General features: G+C 44.6%; 1 protein-coding gene across 15 annotated transcripts in view; it reads left to right on the top strand.

The window, feature by feature from the left end:
* Positions 1-21143, top strand: part of Fermt2 (FERM domain containing kindlin 2) — a 68923-nt gene that overhangs the window by 18452 nt on the left and 29328 nt on the right. For all 15 annotated transcript variants that reach the window (XM_087585163.1, XM_087585162.1, XM_087585157.1 and 12 more), the window contains 1 exon segment: positions 6660-6893. In XM_087585163.1, the coding sequence (XP_087441289.1) occupies positions 6660-6893 (234 nt within the window).

The following is a 21143-nucleotide window of genomic DNA, read 5'->3' as shown; positions in this document are numbered from 1 at the left end:
TAGCACCAGTCTTATTTTCCAGGTAGGTCGCTGTTTTTAGGTTGCAGACTTTATTTAATAACCTATTTTTTCTTTGAAGAAGTTCAGCCAATCTTTGTCAGTCCTGAATGGCTCCTGTTTTCTGTGTGAAATGTTCAAGTGTATCAGTCAACTTTGTAGTTCTCCTGCACTCCTAGCTGTCCTCTCTAGTCAACAGTAAATAGCCAGGACTCCAATTGTCAGGCCTACAAGAAACTCCACTTCCCCAAACTCCAAAAATGGCAGTCCTGACCCAATTCAAACTACTACAGAAGGATTTCTGGTGCTTAGTTAACATTCCTCAGGAGCTTGTCAAACAGGTCACCCAAAAGGAGGGAGTCATTTCCCTTACCTCTGGCAGAAGGGACATATATGGCTCTTCATTGACATACATCTTTGATACCTGTCAGAATATCAAAGTCTAGGTTAACGTCCACGCTCCCTCAGTCCCTCCGTGTTCACAAGTCCTTAGAGTTTGAGGAGTCGGAGTTTCCTTTGGACCTTACCTTCCAGCCTCTTTGTTGGTGAGAAAGGATAGTCTGACTGCTTCACAGCTGGAGAGGGCCCAGAAAGCCTGGAATGCTGGTCAAAGGTGAGGAGGGGGAGGGGAGTCAGGTAATGAGAGGAGACCCGGGGAAATTCCAACAGAAGCATCTGGCTTGTTGACCTAGCCTGAAGAACTGTGCTTTCACGGTGTCTTTCCTCGTGATTAGGGCTGGCTGGTGGGTTCTGCAGTTGATTCCTGGATGCTGTCTGTCAACTGAGTGGGACTCTTCTGTCACACACACACACACACACACACACACACTCTCTCTCTCTCTCTCTCCCCCCCCTTCCTCTCCTCTGATCTTCTCCCCTCTCCCCTCCCCTCCCCTCCCCTCCCTCTCCTCCCCTACCTCTCCCTCATCTGCCCTAAGTCCTCACTGTAGGGTAAGCAGTTAACAGCTGAGGTAGACTCCACTTTGAGCCATAGCAGAATGAAGCCTGAAAGTTGTCAGTGTGATAAAAGTGTAAATACTCATTTGTAGTAAGAAATTTCTCAGCAGGGAGGAAAACAGAGTTTAAAGACCCAAAAGATGGTTCTGGGATAAAGCGTGGCTAGATAGAGGTCAGACAGAGGTGTTCTCAGCACTGGGAAACACTTTTAAACTTATTATTTAGAAAACAACTGAAGACAGTTTCAATTTTGATCCTGTGACTGTAATGATAGCCAGTGTTTTTGTTACCAAGACCTTGAAAAACAAGTTCTTTTCAATGAGCAGTAGTAAAGAAGTAAAATTGAGTCAGTAACAGCAGCATGGTACCTGGGCTTGTCTTTCATTGGAACCTGTTCTGTGAGTTCCTTTCTCAAAGGAACCCTGTCAGCAAGGTAAACCCCCCTCAGTTGTGCTTTTGATTCGCCTAGGCTCTCTGGTTGTCTGTTTGGTTCTCCACAGTTAGCCTGCCATTCTTGGCCTCTCCGGATGGGAAACGTTTTGCCTTCGTGAATAGTGGATGTGTCTGACGGCTGCACTCTGAAGTTACACTGCTTGCTCCACTACGGTCGGTCCTGTCAGGTTACAATGATGCTGTGGTCTCTCTCCCTTCTGAAAACCCCAACTGGAGGACTCCTTGGGCCTGCCATGCCTTTCTGAGCATCGTCACCTGTAATACTGCTCCTCAGCTTAAAATGTCAGACCCACATTTTTTTAAATGTTGCTCAGGGAATCACAGTGCTGACCAGACTAGAAGTCACTAAGGGCCTTATCTCGTACTCACAATAAAGCCTGGACTACTTTCTCCTGCAGACAGGGCTCCTGCCTGCCCCTGGAGTCTTCGCCTCCTGACAGCAGCCCTCTGGTCCATCAGCCTCCTTCAGCTGCCATAACTTTGTGTCATCTCTGGCACTGGGGCATTGCCCTTGGCACACAGTTTAATGGGTGTTTGTGAGTGAACCATTTTACCGGGGCTGTTTGCTACCCTACTGTAGCAATGGCAGTAAATGTGGACTAAGTTGGTAGCCCGTGCTGCTGGAGGTGCTGGGGAGATGCTCCATGGGTAAAAAACATTAAGCAGACAGGAGTTGGATCCTTGGCTCCATAAAGCGGCCATGTTGTGAATCCCACACAGTGCTGTGATAATACTAGAGTGTCCACTGTGTAAACACGCACTACAGCCTCCACAATCCCTCTCCTGCCCTCTTCCATCACCATTTTTCTTTTGGTAGTATGTGCATGTGCACACATGCACATGTGCACCAGGTGTGTGTCGTACATGCATGCATGTGCTAGATGTTGTATGCACGCCAGATGTTGATGGCAAGTGACCTCTTCCTTTTTTTTTTTTTTTTTTTTTTTTGAGACAAGGTTTCTGTGCTGGCTAAAGTTATGTCAACTTTTGACACAAGCTAGAGTCATTGAAGGGGGGGAACCTCGATTGAGAAAATGGCTTCCTAAGATCAGGCTGCAAACAGTCCTGTAGGGCAGTTTCTTAATCAGTGACTATGGGAGGGCCCAGCCCATTGTGGGCGGGGCCATGTCTGGGCTGGTGGTTCTGTAAGAAAGCAGACTAAACAAGCCAGTAAGCCCTTGTATTGCTTCTGTCTGCGTGAGCTCCTTCCTTCAGGCCCTTTTTTTAGTTCCTGTCCTGACTTCCTTTGGTGATAGGCCGTGGAGGTGGAAGCTTAAGTCAAATAAGCCCTTTCCTCCCCAACTTGCTTTTGCTCATGATGTTTCCTCACAGCAGTAGTGACCCTAACTAAGACAGTCTCTGTGTAGCCCTAGCTATCCTAGAATGGAACTCGCATGTAGGGTGCCTTTCCTCTGTCTCCCAAGTCCCAGGATTAAACGTGTGCACAGCACTCTTCACCTCTTCCCCTCTTCCTCTTCCTCTTCCTCTTTTCCTAGACATCACCTCACTGAACCAGAAGTTCATTGAGTCCAGCAAGAGTGGCTGGCCAGGGAGCTCCAGGGGTCTGTTTCTTTCCCCCACTGTCCCCACACTAGGTTTCTGCCTTCTTCCTCCTCTCCCTCTGGGGGTTAGGGTTCTAAGCTCCTCCGTGTCTTTCCTTGTGGATGAAACACATTAGGCTCACTGGCATTGCCATGGGCAAGAGGTCTTCTGTCATATGCTGGGTGAACAGAATCCCCACAGGACTTCCAGTCCCTGTGTCGCAAGTCGTTCTTGTTCATGCTTATCCTCACAAGCAGGCTGCTGCTTCGTGGAAGAGCAGTAGAATTGGCCTTGGAAATCAGGCTGTAAAGAGAAGCAGCAGCAAGCCACTTGTGGTTTATAAGTGTGCTGGCGGGTTGTGTTTTCAGGCTCCCATGTGAGCTGTGTCTCTTTCAAACCTCATCACAGTGTGCTGTGTGTGTCTGATGGGAGACAGGACACAAGGCAAAGGGGTATTGGGGAAGGTTGTGGGTTTGAAGTTTGTTTATGGACAATGAAGGGTTTTGCCTTTGTTTTTGCCTTTAAGGAGGCGGGTTTATTTTGACCCATTTTCAGGGTACAGTCCATCACGATGACAGAAACTTGTCTGAGGAGGCTTCTGGAGAGTGTTCAGAGTCCAGACATGGAGAGCCGCAGTGTGTCTGTCAGGATGATGCTCAGGTTGAGCATGGTTCTGCGCCTCAGGAATCCTTGTGAACACACAGAAGCCTCTTAGCTCCTGGGAGCACGAAGACGCCAGCAGATGGTGCATTAGGTCCTTTGGACTTTACTAACCCTAGTTTTACATCTTACTTGAGGTGGTTTTCCTTTCCTTTCCTTTTTTACTTCAAAAATGCAATTTTTGACCACTTGTAACTTTGGTGGTCTGGAACAAGTTGCCTCTGTCAAAAAATCATGGGCAGCTTCTACTTCAGATTGCTCCTGAGGCCTTAACTTCTGGACCACATTTCATAGGAGCCTGCCCTTTGTTAGGGCTTCGAGCAGTTTCTCCCTGCCAGCCCCGCCAGGCAGCTGTCGTCCGCATCAGTAAGCATTTATTTCAGTCTGGGAGCAGGTGCCTGAGGAACCGACCCACTCCCACTTCACCTTCAGCTGTGTGGGCAGATTCCTAACATGCCGGCAGCGTCTGCTGCTAAAGCACAGGATTTCTGTGCCTGAGTGCTTGGCCCTGGGCCACTAAGAGAGGTGGCCAGGAAGTGCTAGGCATTCGGTGACCCTGGCACAGTGCTTAACCTAGGAATGGAGAAATGGCCTTTTCTGCTCCCGTAGCAACAGCCCTCAGTAGCAAAGGACTTCGGTTGTCCCATGTGCTCCTAAACTCCGCACCTCGGCTCATCTCTTCCTAATTGCTTCACGCTCCCTCCCCAGTGCTCTTCCTGGGGTCCCTACCCCACCCCTGTTCTACAAGGAAGCCACACAGTTTATCTCAAAGTTACTTTGGGGACAACCTAAATCTTCTGGATATTTGGATTCAGGGTAGCTTTAAATTTTACTTCTTTAGTTGGCTGGTTGGGTGGTGGTGGTGGTGGTGGTTGTTTTGAAGACAGGGTTTCTTTGTGTAGCCCAAGCAGGCTGTCTTGGAATGGAACTCTCACTGTGAACCAGGCTGTCCTCAAACTCAGAGGCCTGCCTGCTTCTGCCTCCTAGGTGCTAGGACTGAAGTGTTTGTAACTGTTGAACTGTTTCCTCAGTCTCCAGAGTGACTTTATTACAGTCCTGGCCCACCTTTCTTTCTCTCACTGGAAATTTGAGACTTTGTTTCCTTAGTGGGGATGTTGTCAGAGGTGTGGGGAGGAAGGGTTTTGTATCTACCTACAGGCTCAGCCTCTCCGAATATCTTAATCTCTGTTCCTAATGAGAAAAGTAACAGGTGTGACCAGTTACTCTCCATAAAAACCCCAGCTGCAGCCGACTGCTGTAGACTGATCCAGAACTTAGTACTTCCAAAAGTCGTCAGATTCAGTGCTGCCAAATAACTTAAGGCATGAACGCTACTGGTTCCACTTGTGTTTGCAGGTGAACTCCCAACACCGTGATTGATACAGTTTGGTGAGAAAATAACTTGGAGAATCACCTTTGCTTCAAATAAGGTAACAGTTGCCAGTGTCATGAACAGACCGCCTCGGCTGCTAAGAAGCACAGCTGGGTTCTTAGCACCGGGCAGAGGCTGGGCTACACAGCTGTGTCCTTACCCTTAGATCAGCCAGTTCTTCTGCTCCCTAGCAAGAGCTCCTCTGAGTGCGTCCGCCATTTTTATTTCAAGAATGTTCTTTTTAAGTGTCTTTTGCTGTGGCTGGTGTGAGTTCTCTTGTATTTGGCTATTTCTCCCTCTGGAGTAATCGTTTGGATGTTTCATTTCTCTTAAGTCATTTCTCCCTTTTTCAGGCACTTAGTAACCTTAATATACAATTGACCCAAAAAGATTTTTTTTTTAAATGTAATGCTACGATAAATACCAGCTGGAGTTGGTTGTATTATCTGCCTGCTACAAGTTTATTATTACTGTATGCCTTATCTGAATGTACCCAAATCTTATGTATTTGTCTTCTAAAGCTGCAAAAACATTTTATAGATATTAATGTTTTATATATACTGGTGCCAAAATATGTTCAAAGAAAAAATTTGGGCTCTCTGATTCTTGTCCTGGTTGGTTTTTGCCAACTTGATATAAACCTAGATATACCTGGGAGTAAGAATCTTCAGTGAGAAAATGTCTCCATCAGTTCAGCCTGCGGTGTATTTCCTTGATTGATGGTTGATGTAGAAGGGCCCAACTCACTGTAGGCGGAGCCACCCTGCCTAGGCAGAAGGTCCTGACTCTGCAAGAAAGCAGAGGGAGCAAGCCAGTAAGCAGCACTCTTTCATGGTCTGCTTTGTAGATCCTGCCTCCATGTTCCTGCCTTGACTTCCCTCAGTGATGGAGTGACCTGAGAGTTGTAAGCTGAAATAAACCCTTTCTTCCCCAGTCACTTTGGTCATGGTGTTTATCTTACCTCAGCAGTAGAAAGGCTAACCACAGCGATTCTCTGGGTTACTATCCTCAGGGTGTGTTTGGGAAGCATGTTTGCGCTGCAGGCCGTTCACGTTTGTTTTGGAGTTCTTTTCACGCCCCTTCACCTAGAGCGTCCATTCTCTTTGACTCCCAGTCTGTGTTCTGCCCTTACTACCTCATTGTATTAATTGTTTTTATTTCCGAAGACTTATTTTATTTTAATTATATTGGGGTGGGGGTGCACTTGAGTGCAGGGATCCACAAGAGCCAGAGGCATTAGATTCCACTGAAGCCTGGGTCATGGTGGTTGTGAGTCACCTGATGTGCAAGCAGCAAGTATGGCCACTGAGCTTCCTCTCCAGCTCCCGTGCAAACGTGTGTAGCCCCAGAAATTAGCCTTTTAATGTACTTTGTGGGGATTCTGTTGTCTGTTCTTCAAAGCTGAATTTCAAAATCCACTACTGTGTTCTCAGTAATGCCTCCTACTCCAGGCCCAGGTTCTGTTTGCCTCTAAGGTCCATTTGGTCAGTTGGGCAGAGAAAGTTTTCTCCACTGTTTGTACTTTTTTGGTACCTATCACTAACAGTCTCGTTTTTCTTAAGTCTGCAGGGTTTTTTTGTTTTTTTGTTTTGTTTTTTTTTTTCCTGTATTTAATTTGTCTCCAGGTGTTCTGGACTATTTTTAAACCTTTTTCTTGTTTACTGTGTGTTGTCTGTAGATGTCAAAAAAGATTGGTCTGACCATGCTCTCTGGTGGGAAAAGAAGAAAACTTGGCTGCTTAAGACACACTGGACCTTGGATAAGTATGGCATCCAGGCAGACGCCAAGCTTCAGTTCACCCCACAGCACAAACTGCTCCGCCTGCAGCTTCCCAACATGAAATATGTGAAGGTGAAAGTGAACTTCTCTGACCGAGTCTTCAAAGCTGTGTCGGACATCTGCAAGACTTTCAGTAAGTGGTCAGCCTCAGTCAAGCGCGAGGCAGATGCGGCCGGCACTCGGCATTGAGCTTGTCCTAAGGGGGTGTGGGTTGGGATGAACCTGTGGGCATCTGTATTTGAAATTATTTATAGGGTTTTTTTTTTTTTAAGATAAAGAAATATTGGGTTAAGGTGGAAAAGGAAGAGTTAGATTTTTTCCCCTGATAAGAATTGTATATTATATAAAAGTCTTTTCTGATGACTTGATTATTTGACAGTTGTCAGATTGACCCGTGCTCTCAGTGCAAGCGCCATCCCAATGAACTACGCCCTAAACCACAATTGCATTGTTTGTGGGAGGGTGGGGAAGGGAACAGGCATTGTTTTCAGAGGGCTGTGGCTCTTCAGTGTTTCCTACACATAAGTCACTTTGACTGTGTAATTCAGAGAGATGATGTCACTCCCGCTGAAGGCTTGCCCGCTCCTAAGGAAACTACCGCGAGGACTTGCTCGCCCAGTGTGAATACTCCTCAGACACAGATGTGGATTGCTTTTTGTTTGTCTGACGTGGTTATGATGTATAACAGGAAGCATTCAGCCACCAGAGAGATGTGAATGTTCGTCACTTGTTACTACCAGCACACAGTTCTTAGACACATCTAACGAGTCTCCAGGTTTTATTCCAACTAGAACTATAACTCTTTTCTACATGTGTTGCATTTTCAGATGATACTAGTCATTCATGAATATATTGGCCCCCCAAAGCAACTTTGATATACAGTTTGGTTTGCTACATACGCGCTTGTTCAGACTGTGCGGTAGACTGTGTTTTGTGTGTGGCTTTGCACATGTGTTTGCAGGTGTGGGAGACTTCCCTGGCGTAAAGATGTTAGGAGGATGTTGGTTCTCTGTCCTCTCTTCTCTGCACTGATTCCTTCAAGCAGGTGTCTTTGAACCTGGAGGGGGGCTGGCAGCCTCTGCAATCCTGTCTTTGGCCCCCACAGCACCAGGGCGGCAGTCTTGTGCTGACTGTTTAGGTGGAAGCTGGGGATTTGAACTCATGTCCTCATGCTTGCACAGCAAGTGCTCTTACCCATAGAGTCATCTCCCTGGCCCCAAGTATATGCATTCTTAAAACAATTTACTGTTTTGTGCTGTTTCACAATACTTGTGTGTAGCTGCATTGGTATTCCCCATGAGTTCTGTTAGTGGACATTTCGGTTGTTTCACTCTTAGAGCAAATACTGCAGTGAGGTTTTGTTTTTGTTTAGCATATTGTTGACAAGTTTTTAGTTGAGATAGCTTCGGGACACCCACCTTAGTTCCTCATCACCTAAACTCACTGCTAGAGCCACTGGTACATACTCCTCCCGTGCAGGTACTCCTCCTACTCCTCCCCTGCCGGTCCTCCTCCTCCTCCCCTGCCGGTCCTCCTCCTCCTCCCCTGCCGGTCCTCCTCCTCCTCCCCTGCCGGTCCTCCTCCTCCTCCCCTGCAGGTCCTCCTCCTCCCCTGCCGGTCCTCCTCCTCCTCCCCTGCAGGTCCTCCTCCTCCCCTGCAGGTCCTCCTCCTCCCCTTCCCCTGCCGGTCCTCCTCCTCCCCTTCCCCTGCCGGTCCTCCTCCTCCTCCTCCCCTGCCGGTCCTCCTCCTCCTCCCCTGCCGGTCCTCCTCCTCCTCCTCCCCTGCCGGTCCTCCTCCTCCTCCTCCCCTGCCGGTCCTCCTCCTCCTCCTCCCCTGCCGGTCCTCCTCCTCCTCCCCTGCAGGTCCTCCTTAAAGGAAGGCTGGGTTGGGACTGTTGCTCTTTAACTTTATGATTCTAGATTTGTCCCATGGATTCTCCATTTCTTTGTGGTTCTAATAGGGCCCCTTTGATCAAGTCAGAATCTATTTTAGGTCTTTTAAGAAAAAAATTTTAAATATTTATTTATTTGCTTATTTATTTGCTTACTTATTTGAGTTCTCTATCTGGGTGTACACCTGAGTGTCAGAAGAGGGCATCAGATCCCAGTAGATGTGGCAGCTGAGAATTGATCTCAGGATCTATGGAAGAGCAACCAGTGCTCTCTCAATCACTGAGCCATCTTTCCAGCCCCTAAGAATTTTTCTTTAAAAGATTGATTTTATGCATATGAGTGCTCTGTTTTGAGACACCAGAAGAGGGCATCAGATCCCATTACAGATGGTTGTGAGCCACCATGTGATTGCTGGGAATTGAACTCAGGACCTCTGGAAGAGCAGCAACCACTGAACCATGGTTTCAGCCCCAAGAATACTTTTTTTAAACCTCTGACATGTGTGTTTTTCTTATTTTTTTTAAAAGATTTATTGATTTATATATGAGTACACTGTAGCTGTCTTCAGACACACCAGAAGAGGGTATCAGATCTCATTATAGATGGTTGGGAGCCACCATGTGGTTGCTGGGAATTGAACTCAGGACCTCTGGAAGAGCAGTCAGTGCTCTTAACTGCTGAGCCATCTCTCCAGCCCGAGTTTTTCTTATTTTAAAGTAATCTTAGAAATGCTCATCTTTTCCCTCAATTTTTAGGCATCTTTTGCTGTTATTCCAAAGAACTTAGGGAATCAGAAGGGAAACAGATTAATATCACTGTTTTTATGTAGTGCGTCTGGGATAATTCACCATGTTTAACTGGATGATATAGATTAAACCACTGAAAAACACAAAGAATTACATAAGTTATCTAATACATAATATTTAGACTTAATATCTGTTGATACTTTATCATTTTTAAGTCACAGTAACATGTAGATTCCTTGAGTGTCAGTCTCATGGCTTCCTTCACAGAGTACATGTGTGCCTAGTTTGCTGTTGTGTTACTGTGATTAAAGGTGTATGCCACCACAAATGGTTCAAGTTTGTTTTTTTTTTTTTAATTTATTGCTTGTATATGGCTTTGGAGCAAATGTCGTGATGGTGTACATGTGGAGGTCAAAGAACAACTTTCAGGAGTTGGTTGTGTCATATTGAATAGGTTCTGGGACTTGAACCCAAGTCTTTAGCCTCTACTCTGAGCCATTTACTAGACCAGATCTTTGATTTTTATGCTTAGTGTTCTTTCTAGCTTGTCTGAAAGACCATGACAGATGCTACGCTCTGAAAAATATTTTTCTGAATTTCTTGGGAGCTTTGTAGGTGAGTGTAGGGTTGACGTTTTGTTTTGTTTCTTTCTTTGGGACATCCTCAAGTTCTAGGACAGTGAGTGTGTGCCACCATGCCTGGCTTAGGGTCGAGTCTAGCAGCTTCTCCATGCTGTATGCACTGAGTCACCTCACAGCCCTTTCCCCCCCTCATTGGGTACTGCTGTTAGAAATGTCACTTTCTATGTAGATAGTCATACCTCTTACAGATAATAACTTACCCTGTTTTTCATTTGCACATCGTGTCCTCCACTGTCTTAGGGTTTTACTGCTGTGAACAGGCTCCATGACCAATGCAAGTCTTATAAAGGACAACATTTAATTGGAGCTGGTTTACAGGTTCAGAGGTTCAGTCCATTATCATCAAGGTGAGAGCATAGTGCATCTAGGCAAGCATGGTGCAGGAGGAGCTGAGAGTTCTACTTTTTCATCTAAAGGCTGCTAGCGAAGACTGACTTCCAGGCATCTAGGAAGTAGGTCTGATAGCCCACACCCACAGTGACACACCTTCTAGTACCGCTCCCTGGGCAGAGTATATGCAGACCATCCCACCTTGTCTCATTGCAATGAACTGTACTTTTAGTCATGATAACAGGGACAATATTGTTTCATTGTTTCTGATTCTTTACATCGACTTACCTTTTGTTGTGTTTAGAAGTTTCCGCCTATATTTTATTCCTAATACCTAACCACATGTACTTAAGTAAGCTTGCCGATCCTGAGCTAACTTATTGGAGATTCTCTGTTCATCTTCCCACCACTGAACACCAAACTCTGACGTGACCTCGTAACTGCTCTCCGCAATAATTTTCTCCCATTAAGTTCTTTAGTATTCAAGCCAAGTAATTTTCCTCAAATTAAATGAATTCACTTAAGTGCTGGTCACTGTGGTTTCATTAGTTGAACTCTTCTGGGTTCATTCTTGTGGCTCTTGATTACTGTAAGAGAAGTAGAATCCAAAGGAAGAAAAATGACATGGCAGGTGTTCCCAAAATGCCACTAACACCAGAGCCCAACAGTCAGCCATCAGACAGACGTGCAGTTGAATGGAAATTATCTGATTTTGCTGAACTCTGACAACCTTTCTAAAGTTATTTTGTTTTTAAAATTGGTATAAAAAACATTTTCTTTCGTAATTTAACTGTTACAAAAATGTCACGTAAAGATTAAATGAGATGGGCTTGTTTGCCTCTGCCTTTTCACAACAGACATTGCTGTCAGAGAATGGTGAGTTCTTACCTAACCTGTACAAACGTGCACTCCCCCAGGACAGTGTTCCATGTACAGCGTGTTAGGTCGGTGTTAATAGATCAGGGTTCAGGTCTTCCCATTACTGAGGTAGGTTAGGCCATTCCTAATCCATTCCCTCTTTCTCCTCTGCCCTGTTCCTGGGAAGGGCACCTACCTGTGTTTGGTACAGGCACACACAGGGAGAGTGATCTGAGAGCAGGGCCTGTTGAAGGGTTTCCTGCAGAGACGGAAAGGAAGGAAGAATCCGTCAGATTATTGTTCTGCACTTTATGCTGTGTGTGCCCTCAGAGTTTTTGTTGTTTGTTTGGTCTAAAAACTGTTCAGTGCTTCTTGTTATTTATTTTCAAATTGCTTTTCTCTTATATTTCATTCTTTATAAATTTAGTTTTGGCTGTAAGTAGTAGAAATCCAAACTCTGTTCCACGGAAGGGTTTACATTTTCACAGCGTGAGAACTCCCATGAGGAACTGAAGTGCTTAGTTACAGGACTCCAAGGACAGACCCTTCCACAAGGCCCTGCAGTAGTGAGGGCTTCTGTTGCCATGATTAACACTGTGACCAAAAGCGACTTGGGAGAGAAGGGTTATTCCAGCTCACAGTTCTCGGTCATGCTCCACCACTAAGGGAAGTCGCTGCGGCCAAGTGGATTTAAAGGCCAAAAGCTCAGGGCACGCCCCCTTTGGAGGAGGGGCTGTTGAGCTCCTTTCCAAACTTGGCGGATAAGTGAAGCAGAAACTCCCCAGACTGTTCCAGACCAGAGAAAGGGAGAGACACTAACCTTTGCAGTTTCTTTATGTTAGAGACCAGCAAAGAGGGGGTTAAAAACTGGTCAGTGAACTCCTTTGTAGAGACCAGCAAAGAGGGGGTTAAAAACTGGTCAGTGCACTCCTTTGTCAAGGCCATAATGAGCCAAACAAAGCAAAGCCTAAAGATCAGCTGATGTTTTCATTAGAGTAACTAAGGGCTTACGCAAACTCTTTGTCTCACTGAACTTTTAGCATTTATCTTCTCTGTGTGTTTTGTGTGCGTGTATCTACCTGGTACCTCCTGAGGCCAGAAGAGCATGTCAGATCCCTAGGAACTGGAATTATAAATGGTTTTGAGCTACTATCGGGTGCTGGGAATCCAACCTGGGTCCTCTGGAAAAGCAGTCCGTGCTTTTAACAGCCGAACCAACCATCTTCCCAACCCCTCACTTAACTTCTATCTGGTCACTTTGAGGTATATGATCTTCAGATAATATAGAATGCATTTTTGACAAACCTACAGCAGTGTGATAAAGGCAGGTTTCAGCACCCTCATTTCCTAACTATAGTTTCCTCTCCTCACCCTGGAGTTTCCTCTCCCTATTGTTTCCTCTCCCTATTGTTTCCTCACCCTCCAGTTTCCTCAGTCCTAGAGTTTCCTCAGTCCTAGAGTTTCCTCGTCCCCTTGGCTGTTCTTGCCCCACCAACCACTGACCTGTCTTCTATCACTACAAGGACTGCCTTTTCTCAAATGTCATTTTGGTGTAGCCATAGCGTATGTGGCCTTTTCTATATGGCTTTCCCCACTTAGGACATTCCGTTCAGCCCTCCGCGTATAATTTACCCGTGGTGGTTAGAGTGGGAAATGTTCCTTAGAGGCTGAGGTATTTACACATTTGGTCCCTGGTTGGTGCTGTTTGGGAGGTTTGGGTTGTGCAGTCTTACTAGAGAAGTATGTTGCTGGAAATGGGATTTCTGTCTCGCCCACCTCACCCTGTCTGTTTTGTGCTTACAGTAAAAGATGTGGTCTCCTAGCTTCCTGTTCCTGTTGCCATGGTTTCTCATCATTATAGACTCTTACCTTTCTGAAACCATAAGCCAAAATAAAACTCTTCTATAGGTTGCTTTTGGTCACAATATTTTATCACAACAACAAAAAAGTAATACTACAATAGCAATCTCAGGGCACATTGATTCCCTCCAGTTTGGACTATAGTAAATAAAGCTGCTGGACTGGTAAGACATAGCTCAGCAGGTAAAGGTGCTTGCCCCTAGCCAGAAGACCTGAGTTCAGTTCCCCAGACCCTTTACTGCATAAGGTCTAATTTCTGCAGATGGTTATCAGGCCCTACACATGCACACACAGTAAGTAAGAGAGATTAAAATGTTGAATAAAGATGCTAAGCCATCTACTTGTAATTCTTGTAGGAATTCTGGGTCATAAGACAGGAAATTTAAAAGAATGAAAATTTCCAGCTCCAGTGCAAACCGCCCATACTATTTTGCATTCTGACCAGCAGTCCTTGAGAGTTCCTGTTGCCTGGTGCCCTGGATTAAATAAGAATGCTCCCCAGTAGGCTCTTACACTTGAGTGCTTTGTCACCAGGGAGTGGCACTATTTGAAAGGATTAGAAGGATTAGGAGGTGTGACTTTGTTGGAGACAATGTGTGTGGGGGGGGGGGCGGGGTGGACTTTGAGGTTTTAAAATCCTATGCCAGGCCCCATGATTGCTCTCCCTCCCCCCTTTCCTCATTTTTCCACCCCTCCCTCCCTTTCTCCCCCCACCCTTCACCCCTCCATTTTTCCTTCCCTTATAAAGTAGGCTATCTGGAAGAACTACAGACATGGGCTGGAGAGATGGCTCAGCGGTTAAGAGCATCGACTGCTCTTCCAGAGGTCCTGAGTTCAAATCCCAGCAACCACCTGGTGGCTCACAACCATCTGTAATGGGATCTGATGCCCTCTTCTGGTGTGTCTGAGGACAGCTACAGTGTACTCATGTATAAAAATGAATAAATCTTTAAAAAAAACCAAAACTACAGACATTTTCTACGTATTCTGAATGTAGAAACTTTATTGGACATGTTTTAAGTTTTTCCTAGTGAGTGGCTAGCTTTTTTGAAATGTTATTGCAAAAAGATTTAATGTTTGTCAAAACCAGTTTGTGATCTCTTATTTTCTCTCATTCTATTTTCTTTACTTTCTACTAAAGGGTTTAGTTAGTTGTCCTTTGTGATTAGAGTTCTCTCTACTGGTGACTTATGATCTATTTCCACTTTTGTCTTCATAGTAATTGCTTTCAGGAGTGTCCAACTTCAGCCTGTACCTGTGTTCAGGATGGATGTGAATATAGCTTAAACAGAAAAATCATTACTTTACTTAAAACACTATTGGGTATTTTTTTCTTTTTTTTTCTTTTTTCCTTAACTGGATTTGTGCAGCTCTTGAGCAAGAATTTTGCAGCAGTCAACAGTGTCACAGAGGTAGGCATGTCTGTAGAAGATTGTCTTCATTGTTTGTTGATGTAAAAGGGCCGAGCCCATTGTGGGCAACGTCATTCCCTAAGCTGGGCTCTGAGAGCAAAGAAAGCTCATTAGCAGACAGGCCATGTGGATGCATTCATTTCTCTTTGTGTATGTGATGGGACCAGTTGTCCTGAGTTCCTGACTCTGAGACACTTCTGTAATTATAGACTATAACCTGGAAATGTAACCCAAAGAAGTCCTTTCTTCTATAAGTTGTTTTTGATTAGATTGTCTTATTACAGCAACAAGAATGAAACTGGCGGTTTGAAACATAGGATAGCTGAAGAGTGCCAGCTTCTCCTCCCTCTAGTAATTGTTCTTTAAGTTGCTTTCTGGTTAGTGGAATTCCAGAGCTGTCTGTCATTCTGTGTGTGCTTTCTGTTTCCTTTTAGTGATGCATAAGTGTCTTATTTTCAGTAGTGTCTCTTGTTACGTCTTTAAGTTCATTGGCTGTTCCTCTGCCAACTATCTAATTATGCTAATTACCCTGCCCAGTGTGTTTACCAAAGCAAGTATGTTGTCCTCATACTTGATTTTGATTTTATTATTTTTATTTGAACCTTTCTTTTTTCTCTTCATAATGTTTATTTCTCCGTTTAAACGCACACACTATGCATAGAGTAGCTCCTGTTGTTAGTAGCTGGCACTTAGTCCGGGTAATTCCTGCTTTCCTTCCTGCCTCCCCCGCTTCCTTTTCCTTCACTCGGGGTCACGGATCAGATTTTCCCTGCTCGGGTCACAGCCAGTGCTCTTAACCAATTAGCCATCTCTCCAGTCAGTGCTCTGAATCTTTATTTTCATCTTTTCTTTGTGGACTGCTTCTTCACTTGTAGGACCTTTACTCTGCCATTTTGAAATTTCATAGTGATGTCCCCTGGTTAGGGATTTATTTCAGTCTGTTATTATGGATGTGCCTGAGGGCCTGATTCTTGTGTGTCTGTGTCCTTGCTGGTTCTTCTCCCTTTGTTTGATCGTTTGCTGTTGATGTGTGCTCTTGAGTTGACTCTCTTAGTAGTAACTACGTCTTCTGCTGGAGTCTTTCACTGTGACACCACATGCTCATTCTCCGTGTTTGTATTTCCCGAGGGTGTCGCACAGATGATCAATAGATTTAAGATCACTGGCTTTAATACAGTTGCACCTCATGGAATAGTAAGGATGCATAGAAGCCCCTCCCCTGTTGTTAATACCCAAAGCCTCTTGGTCCCTGCTTCGTTGCTGTTCTGTGGTCTCTCAGATGCCCTTCTCTCGTCTTTTTTAGCATGTTTATTGATGTAGTTTCATTTGCTTCTCCTGTATTGCTTGTTTTGTGCATACAAGAACTCTACTACTGAGCTATGTACATCTCTGACTTTCATATTTGAAACTGTTAGCATTTCATTGCCACCGTAAGGAAATATCATAAATTTAGTAGCCAAAAACAGCACAGAAGTTTTATCTCATAGGCTGAGGGTCTGGACACAGCATCATGACTCACCTAGGTCCCCTTTGAGGTCTTCGTTTCCTCCTTGACACTCTGAGAGTGGGTTCTTCGGGGCACAGTTTTGTTCCTTGTAATTGTAGGAGTACGGTCTTACCCACTGTTTCTGAGGCCTCCTGAGTTCTCCTCAAGTTCATCTGACCTCTCCTCGTTGGTCTCTCTGGTGTCTCTTTCTTCGACCTCTCTTTTCTTTATAAAGGATGAGGTGACTATTGGGCCCATCCAGACAACTCATCTCTCTCCCTATGATCAGCTGCTTAGTAACCTTCATGGCAGTGCCCTTCATTGTTGAAATGCAGAAGAGCCAGGGGTAGGACCCTTAAGGGCTGTCTCTCTAGAGTTCATCTCCTTGAAGGCTTTATTAAATGTCCATTCACAGTTCAATGAAAAAGCACCCTAGATTTCTAATAAGGAGTTTTGGGAGGGGCTTAGCTCACTGCCCTGCCTGGGAGCAGAGTCCCCACCCTGAGTTTGTCATCTCACCAGCTCAAGGACTTTATCCTGTGCTCCTACAGTGTCTGTTGACAGGATCCCATAGGCTGGTAGAGTGGATTTAACAGTGACGGAGCAGAAGACTGGCAGGGTGTGTTTCCATCCACAGTGGTTTGGTTTTCGTGTCTCTTCGCTCCTAGCATTTGACCCAGTGAGTCAGTGGCCCTCGCCTGTCTCTCCTCTCAATACTTTACCACGCTGTTGGTCAGCCAGTTCCTGCTGTTCTGTCTGGCTTATTTCTTTACATTGTTTGGTTTGTATTGGTTCATGGTTTTCTTTCTTGGAAACAAGATCTTCCTTTGTGGCCCAGGCTGGCTTTGAACTTCAGAAATCCTGCTGCCTCAGCTTCTCGAGGGCTGGGATTATACACGTGTCCCATTTCATGTGCCTCTGATAGTCCTTCCTGCTGCCCCCACCCCTCACTGGAGTCTTACAGGAGGTGTTTGTCATCTTGGAAAGGAAAAAAGAATGACTGCTCGGCCTCACTATACTTAACCAGAAACTTACAAGAAAGTCTCTAATCTTAAATAAAATCTAAAAGTACTTTCCTCAGACACCCACAGTGCACTCATTCTTAGTTCCTCTATCTCTAGGCTCTATAATTTCTATATGTATGCATGTATACACGCACTTGTGTTATACATACACAAACAATATTTATGTAGTCTGTCTAGATTATCAGGCAGTTTGATAATACTGATTTCATAAGTGTTAAATGCCACTATTCTATTTTCTTTTCTTTTATTGGATATTTTCTTTATTTACATTTCAGATGTTATCCCCTTTCCTGGTTTCCCCTCTGGAACCCCTTCTCCCATTCCTCCTCCCCCTGCTTCTATGAGGGGGCTCCCCCACTCACCCACCCACTCTCTCCTGCCTCCCTGCCCTGGCATTCCCCTACTCTGGGGCATCGAGCCTTCATAGGACCAAGGGCTTCTCCTCCCATTGATGCCTGACAAGGCCATCCTCTGCTTCAAATGCAGCTGGAGCCCTGGGTCGCTCGCACTGTGTGTCTGTATCTCATACAGTGGCAAGAAGTGCAAGGATGTTGCTCTGTATGGGGCTCATGAATGCCAGCTGTGTTTACCACTCAGTGGGATGGTATGTCTTGTCTGACATTCTCATGACTCAGTCCTAGATTGTTCTCGAGCCCCACTCTTAGACGTAATTTAGATGTTTTAGATTTCCCGGTTCCTGAAAAAAAGGCACAAAGTGAAGTCAGTAGATTTTATTTTTTAACTGTGTAAGTGTGTGTCTGCATGCCAGTTTATGCATGTAAGTGCAGCAGTGCCCATGGAGGCCAGAAGAGGGGGTTGGATCCCCTGGAACTAGAGTTACAGGCAGTGGTGAGCATCTGACGTGGTTGCTGGGGAATGAATTTGGGCCTCTGCAAGAACATTATGAGCTCTTAATCCCTGAGTCATCTCTCTACTCCATAAATCAGTAAATTCTAAATTCCCTTATTAGTAAAAGTCTCCTACGTGATTGATCGGGTTTACTCGTCATTATTAGAATTAAAAGAGAATCAACTACTCACATTTCCTGTGCAGCCAGTGCCTTAAGCAGATCAAGGGTGGGACTGTCAACAAGCAGGAGACTGAGGCGGCGCCCATGCTTCTGGACACTCTGAGAAAAATCCAGCTATAAACGTTTATCAGACAAGCTCCTGGGCATGCTGAGTGCCTGAGAACCCCAGACAGGGAAGGTCTCCAGGCACATTTATTGTTTACAATATTTGTGTAGTCCATCTAGATTATCAGTCAGTCCGATATTGTTTACTGTTTTGACTGGACAAGCAGTTTGCGTTGGCCCAGTTGGTTAAGAAGTCCTTGTCTGCTTAGGACAGACTAAAAGTTAGTTAATGGTTCATTGTTGCTGTCTCAGTTACGTTTATAGCTGTGAGCCGGACAGGAAGTGACTTAGGGACAAAAATCTCAATGCATGAATGTGCAGTGCAGAAATTCTCAGAACCTAGGAAACATTCCAGAAACACTTAAGACTTCAAATGACACATGCTTGATGGTCAGCTGGTCAGTGACACAGAGATGGTGGAAGTGTGTCACGGCTCAGCTGTGAGTCATGTTGTGCCCTCTGGTATTTTGGATCTTTTTCCCATATACTGATGTAATTCCTCTAAGGGGAAACAACTATGCGGGGAGAGAGCTTGTCACCACCACCAGCCTGCCCCCACTTAGTGCCGAAGCATGATGTGAGCTTTAAGAGAGTATTTTTAATTATGTGTATTGTCTGTCTGTTTCGGGGGTAGGTGCACGTGAGCTCAGGTTCCCCAGAGGCCAGAGGAGTCGGATCCCCCATGACTGCAGTTAAAAGTGGTTGTGAGCCGCCTGGTGGGCGCTGGGAACAGAACTCGTGTCTGCAAGAGCAGAGCGTGCTCTTAACTGCCGAGCCGAGCCGTCTCTCCAGCCCAGCATGGAGTCCTCTTATGTCCGTCTCTTCTCCAAACGTGGCAGTGATGGCATTTAAATCCCAGGGCACAGCTCATAAACATCTAGGTGTATTGAGCCGTTAGTCACTGTGACTGTGACCCAGACGTGAGAGACACAGCTGAAAGGGAGGGCCATCTACAGGGACATCAGTTTTAGAAGTTTCCATCCATTGTGGCAGGGAGAGCACGGTGGAGCAGATAGTGGCTGCACTAGTTCACGATCACTAGAAGTGATAAAGGGTTTTTTTTGTTTTGTTTTATTTCATTTTGTGTATGTTTCTCTGCATGTCTGTGTACCATGTCTGTACCAAGTGCCAAAGGAAGCCAAAGAGGGCATTAGATCCCTTAGGACTGGAGTTACGTACAGTTAATGAACTGCCATGTGGGTGAGGGGAATTGAGTCTGGGTCCTCTGAAAGAACTGCCAGCATTTTTTTTTAAATTCTTAGCCATCTCTCTAGCTCCACATTGGATTTTTGGATGATAGCCACTTTCACTGGGGTGAAATGGATTTTCAGTGTCATTTTTATTTGCATTTATTTGATCACTAATGATGTTAAATGTTGGTTTATTTGTGTTTTTTTTTTTAAATACTTATTGGCTCTCTGTATTTCTTCTCCTTTGGAATTTAATCTTTAAATTTAATTTTATGTGTATGTTTTGCCTTTGTATATGTCCATGTACTGCATGTGTGATGTGCCTGTGGTAGTCAGATTGGATCCTATGGGACTGGAATTCAGACAGTAATGAGCTGCTATGTGGGTGCTGGGAACCAAACCCAGGCCCTCTGGGAAAGCAGCCAGTGCTATGCTAGTAACCATGGAGCACCTCTCTGGCCCTTTCTGTATTTCTTCTGTGGGATTCATTTGCTCATTCTTGCTTGCCTGATTTAAGGGGAGGGGATATTTAATGTTTTGAGTCTTTAAATAAATATATCCTAGATAGTAATTACCTGTCAGATGACATATTCCAGAACCCAAGCCTGGGGAATGGTGCTGCCCATAGTGGACAGGGTCTTTCCACATCAGTTCTGACAGTCCCCCACAGACATATCAATAAGCCAACATGATCTAGACAGTCATTCATTGAAACCCTCTTCCTAGGTAATTTTAAAAAGACAAAAAAATATATATATTTATACAATCTGAAGAGAAACCAGAGTATTCACAACTAATTTTAGATTGTGTTAAGTTGTCAATTACAACTAACTAGCCATCATATCTGTCATCCCAGCCCTTGCTTGGAAGGTAGTAAATGCAGGAAGACCTAGAGTCAAAGGTCATTCTCAGCTACGTACAGAGTTCAAAGCCAGTGTTTAAAAAATAAGATATAAGCCTTTAGCTCTACCTTTGCCTTATCATGGCCTCTGGTAGCAACCCAGTCATTCACAAAAATGAATTGCAAAAGAAATAACAGTGTGAAAAAAGATGAACCTAGGTGTTGTAGAAATATTTACGAGGACATAAGAATTAGAAGTGGCCATTATATATATATAGAGAATACTGTGTAGATGTTAAAATTATCTACATGATTACGCTTCAATACGAAAATATTTTAAAGGAGACAGAGGCAGGTGGATCTCTGTGTTCAAGATCAGCCTGGTCTACCTAGTAAGTTCTGCGATAGTCAGAGTTACATAGCAAGCTCTCATCTCAAAAGAAAACAAAAAAGAGAACATTTATAAATAATTCATACCTTTTCTATTTTCAATTCTTAGCACAACTTTACTTTCTTATAATTAGAAGAAAATATTACATGAATTTATATTCCCACTGTGTCTGTGGTTTTACTCCCCAAGATTCCATATATCAGTGGTCAGGCACAGTTCTATAATATTTAATGGAAATTTCCAGAAATCAACAATCATTAAGTTTTTTTATCCTTCTGAACAGTGTAGTGAAATCTCTCCTTGCCTCACTGGTGGTAAATCACCCCCTGCCCCCAGTCACCCAGTAGCCATCAAATTATGAGATAAGCTCTCAACGGCTTGTGTTTAACTCTTATTTATGAGTCTCAGTGCGAGAGACACAGCGCTGGCAAAGAAGCCTAAAAGTGCCCTTGAATATCTGTCTCAGGCACCAAAGGAGCACCAAACAGATATTGGCAACATTATATTTATGTAGCTTTGTTAAGAGTCCGTGTAGTGGTTTTCTATTATTGTTTGCCATTTAATCTCTTACTGTGC

Source organism: Rattus norvegicus, chromosome 15, assembly GCF_021556685.1.
Source record: "Rattus norvegicus strain SHRSP/BbbUtx chromosome 15, alternate assembly SHRSP_T2T, whole genome shotgun sequence".
Classification (NCBI taxonomy): Eukaryota; Metazoa; Chordata; class Mammalia; order Rodentia; family Muridae; genus Rattus; species Rattus norvegicus.
This window is presented reverse-complemented; position numbering and strand designations above follow the sequence as displayed.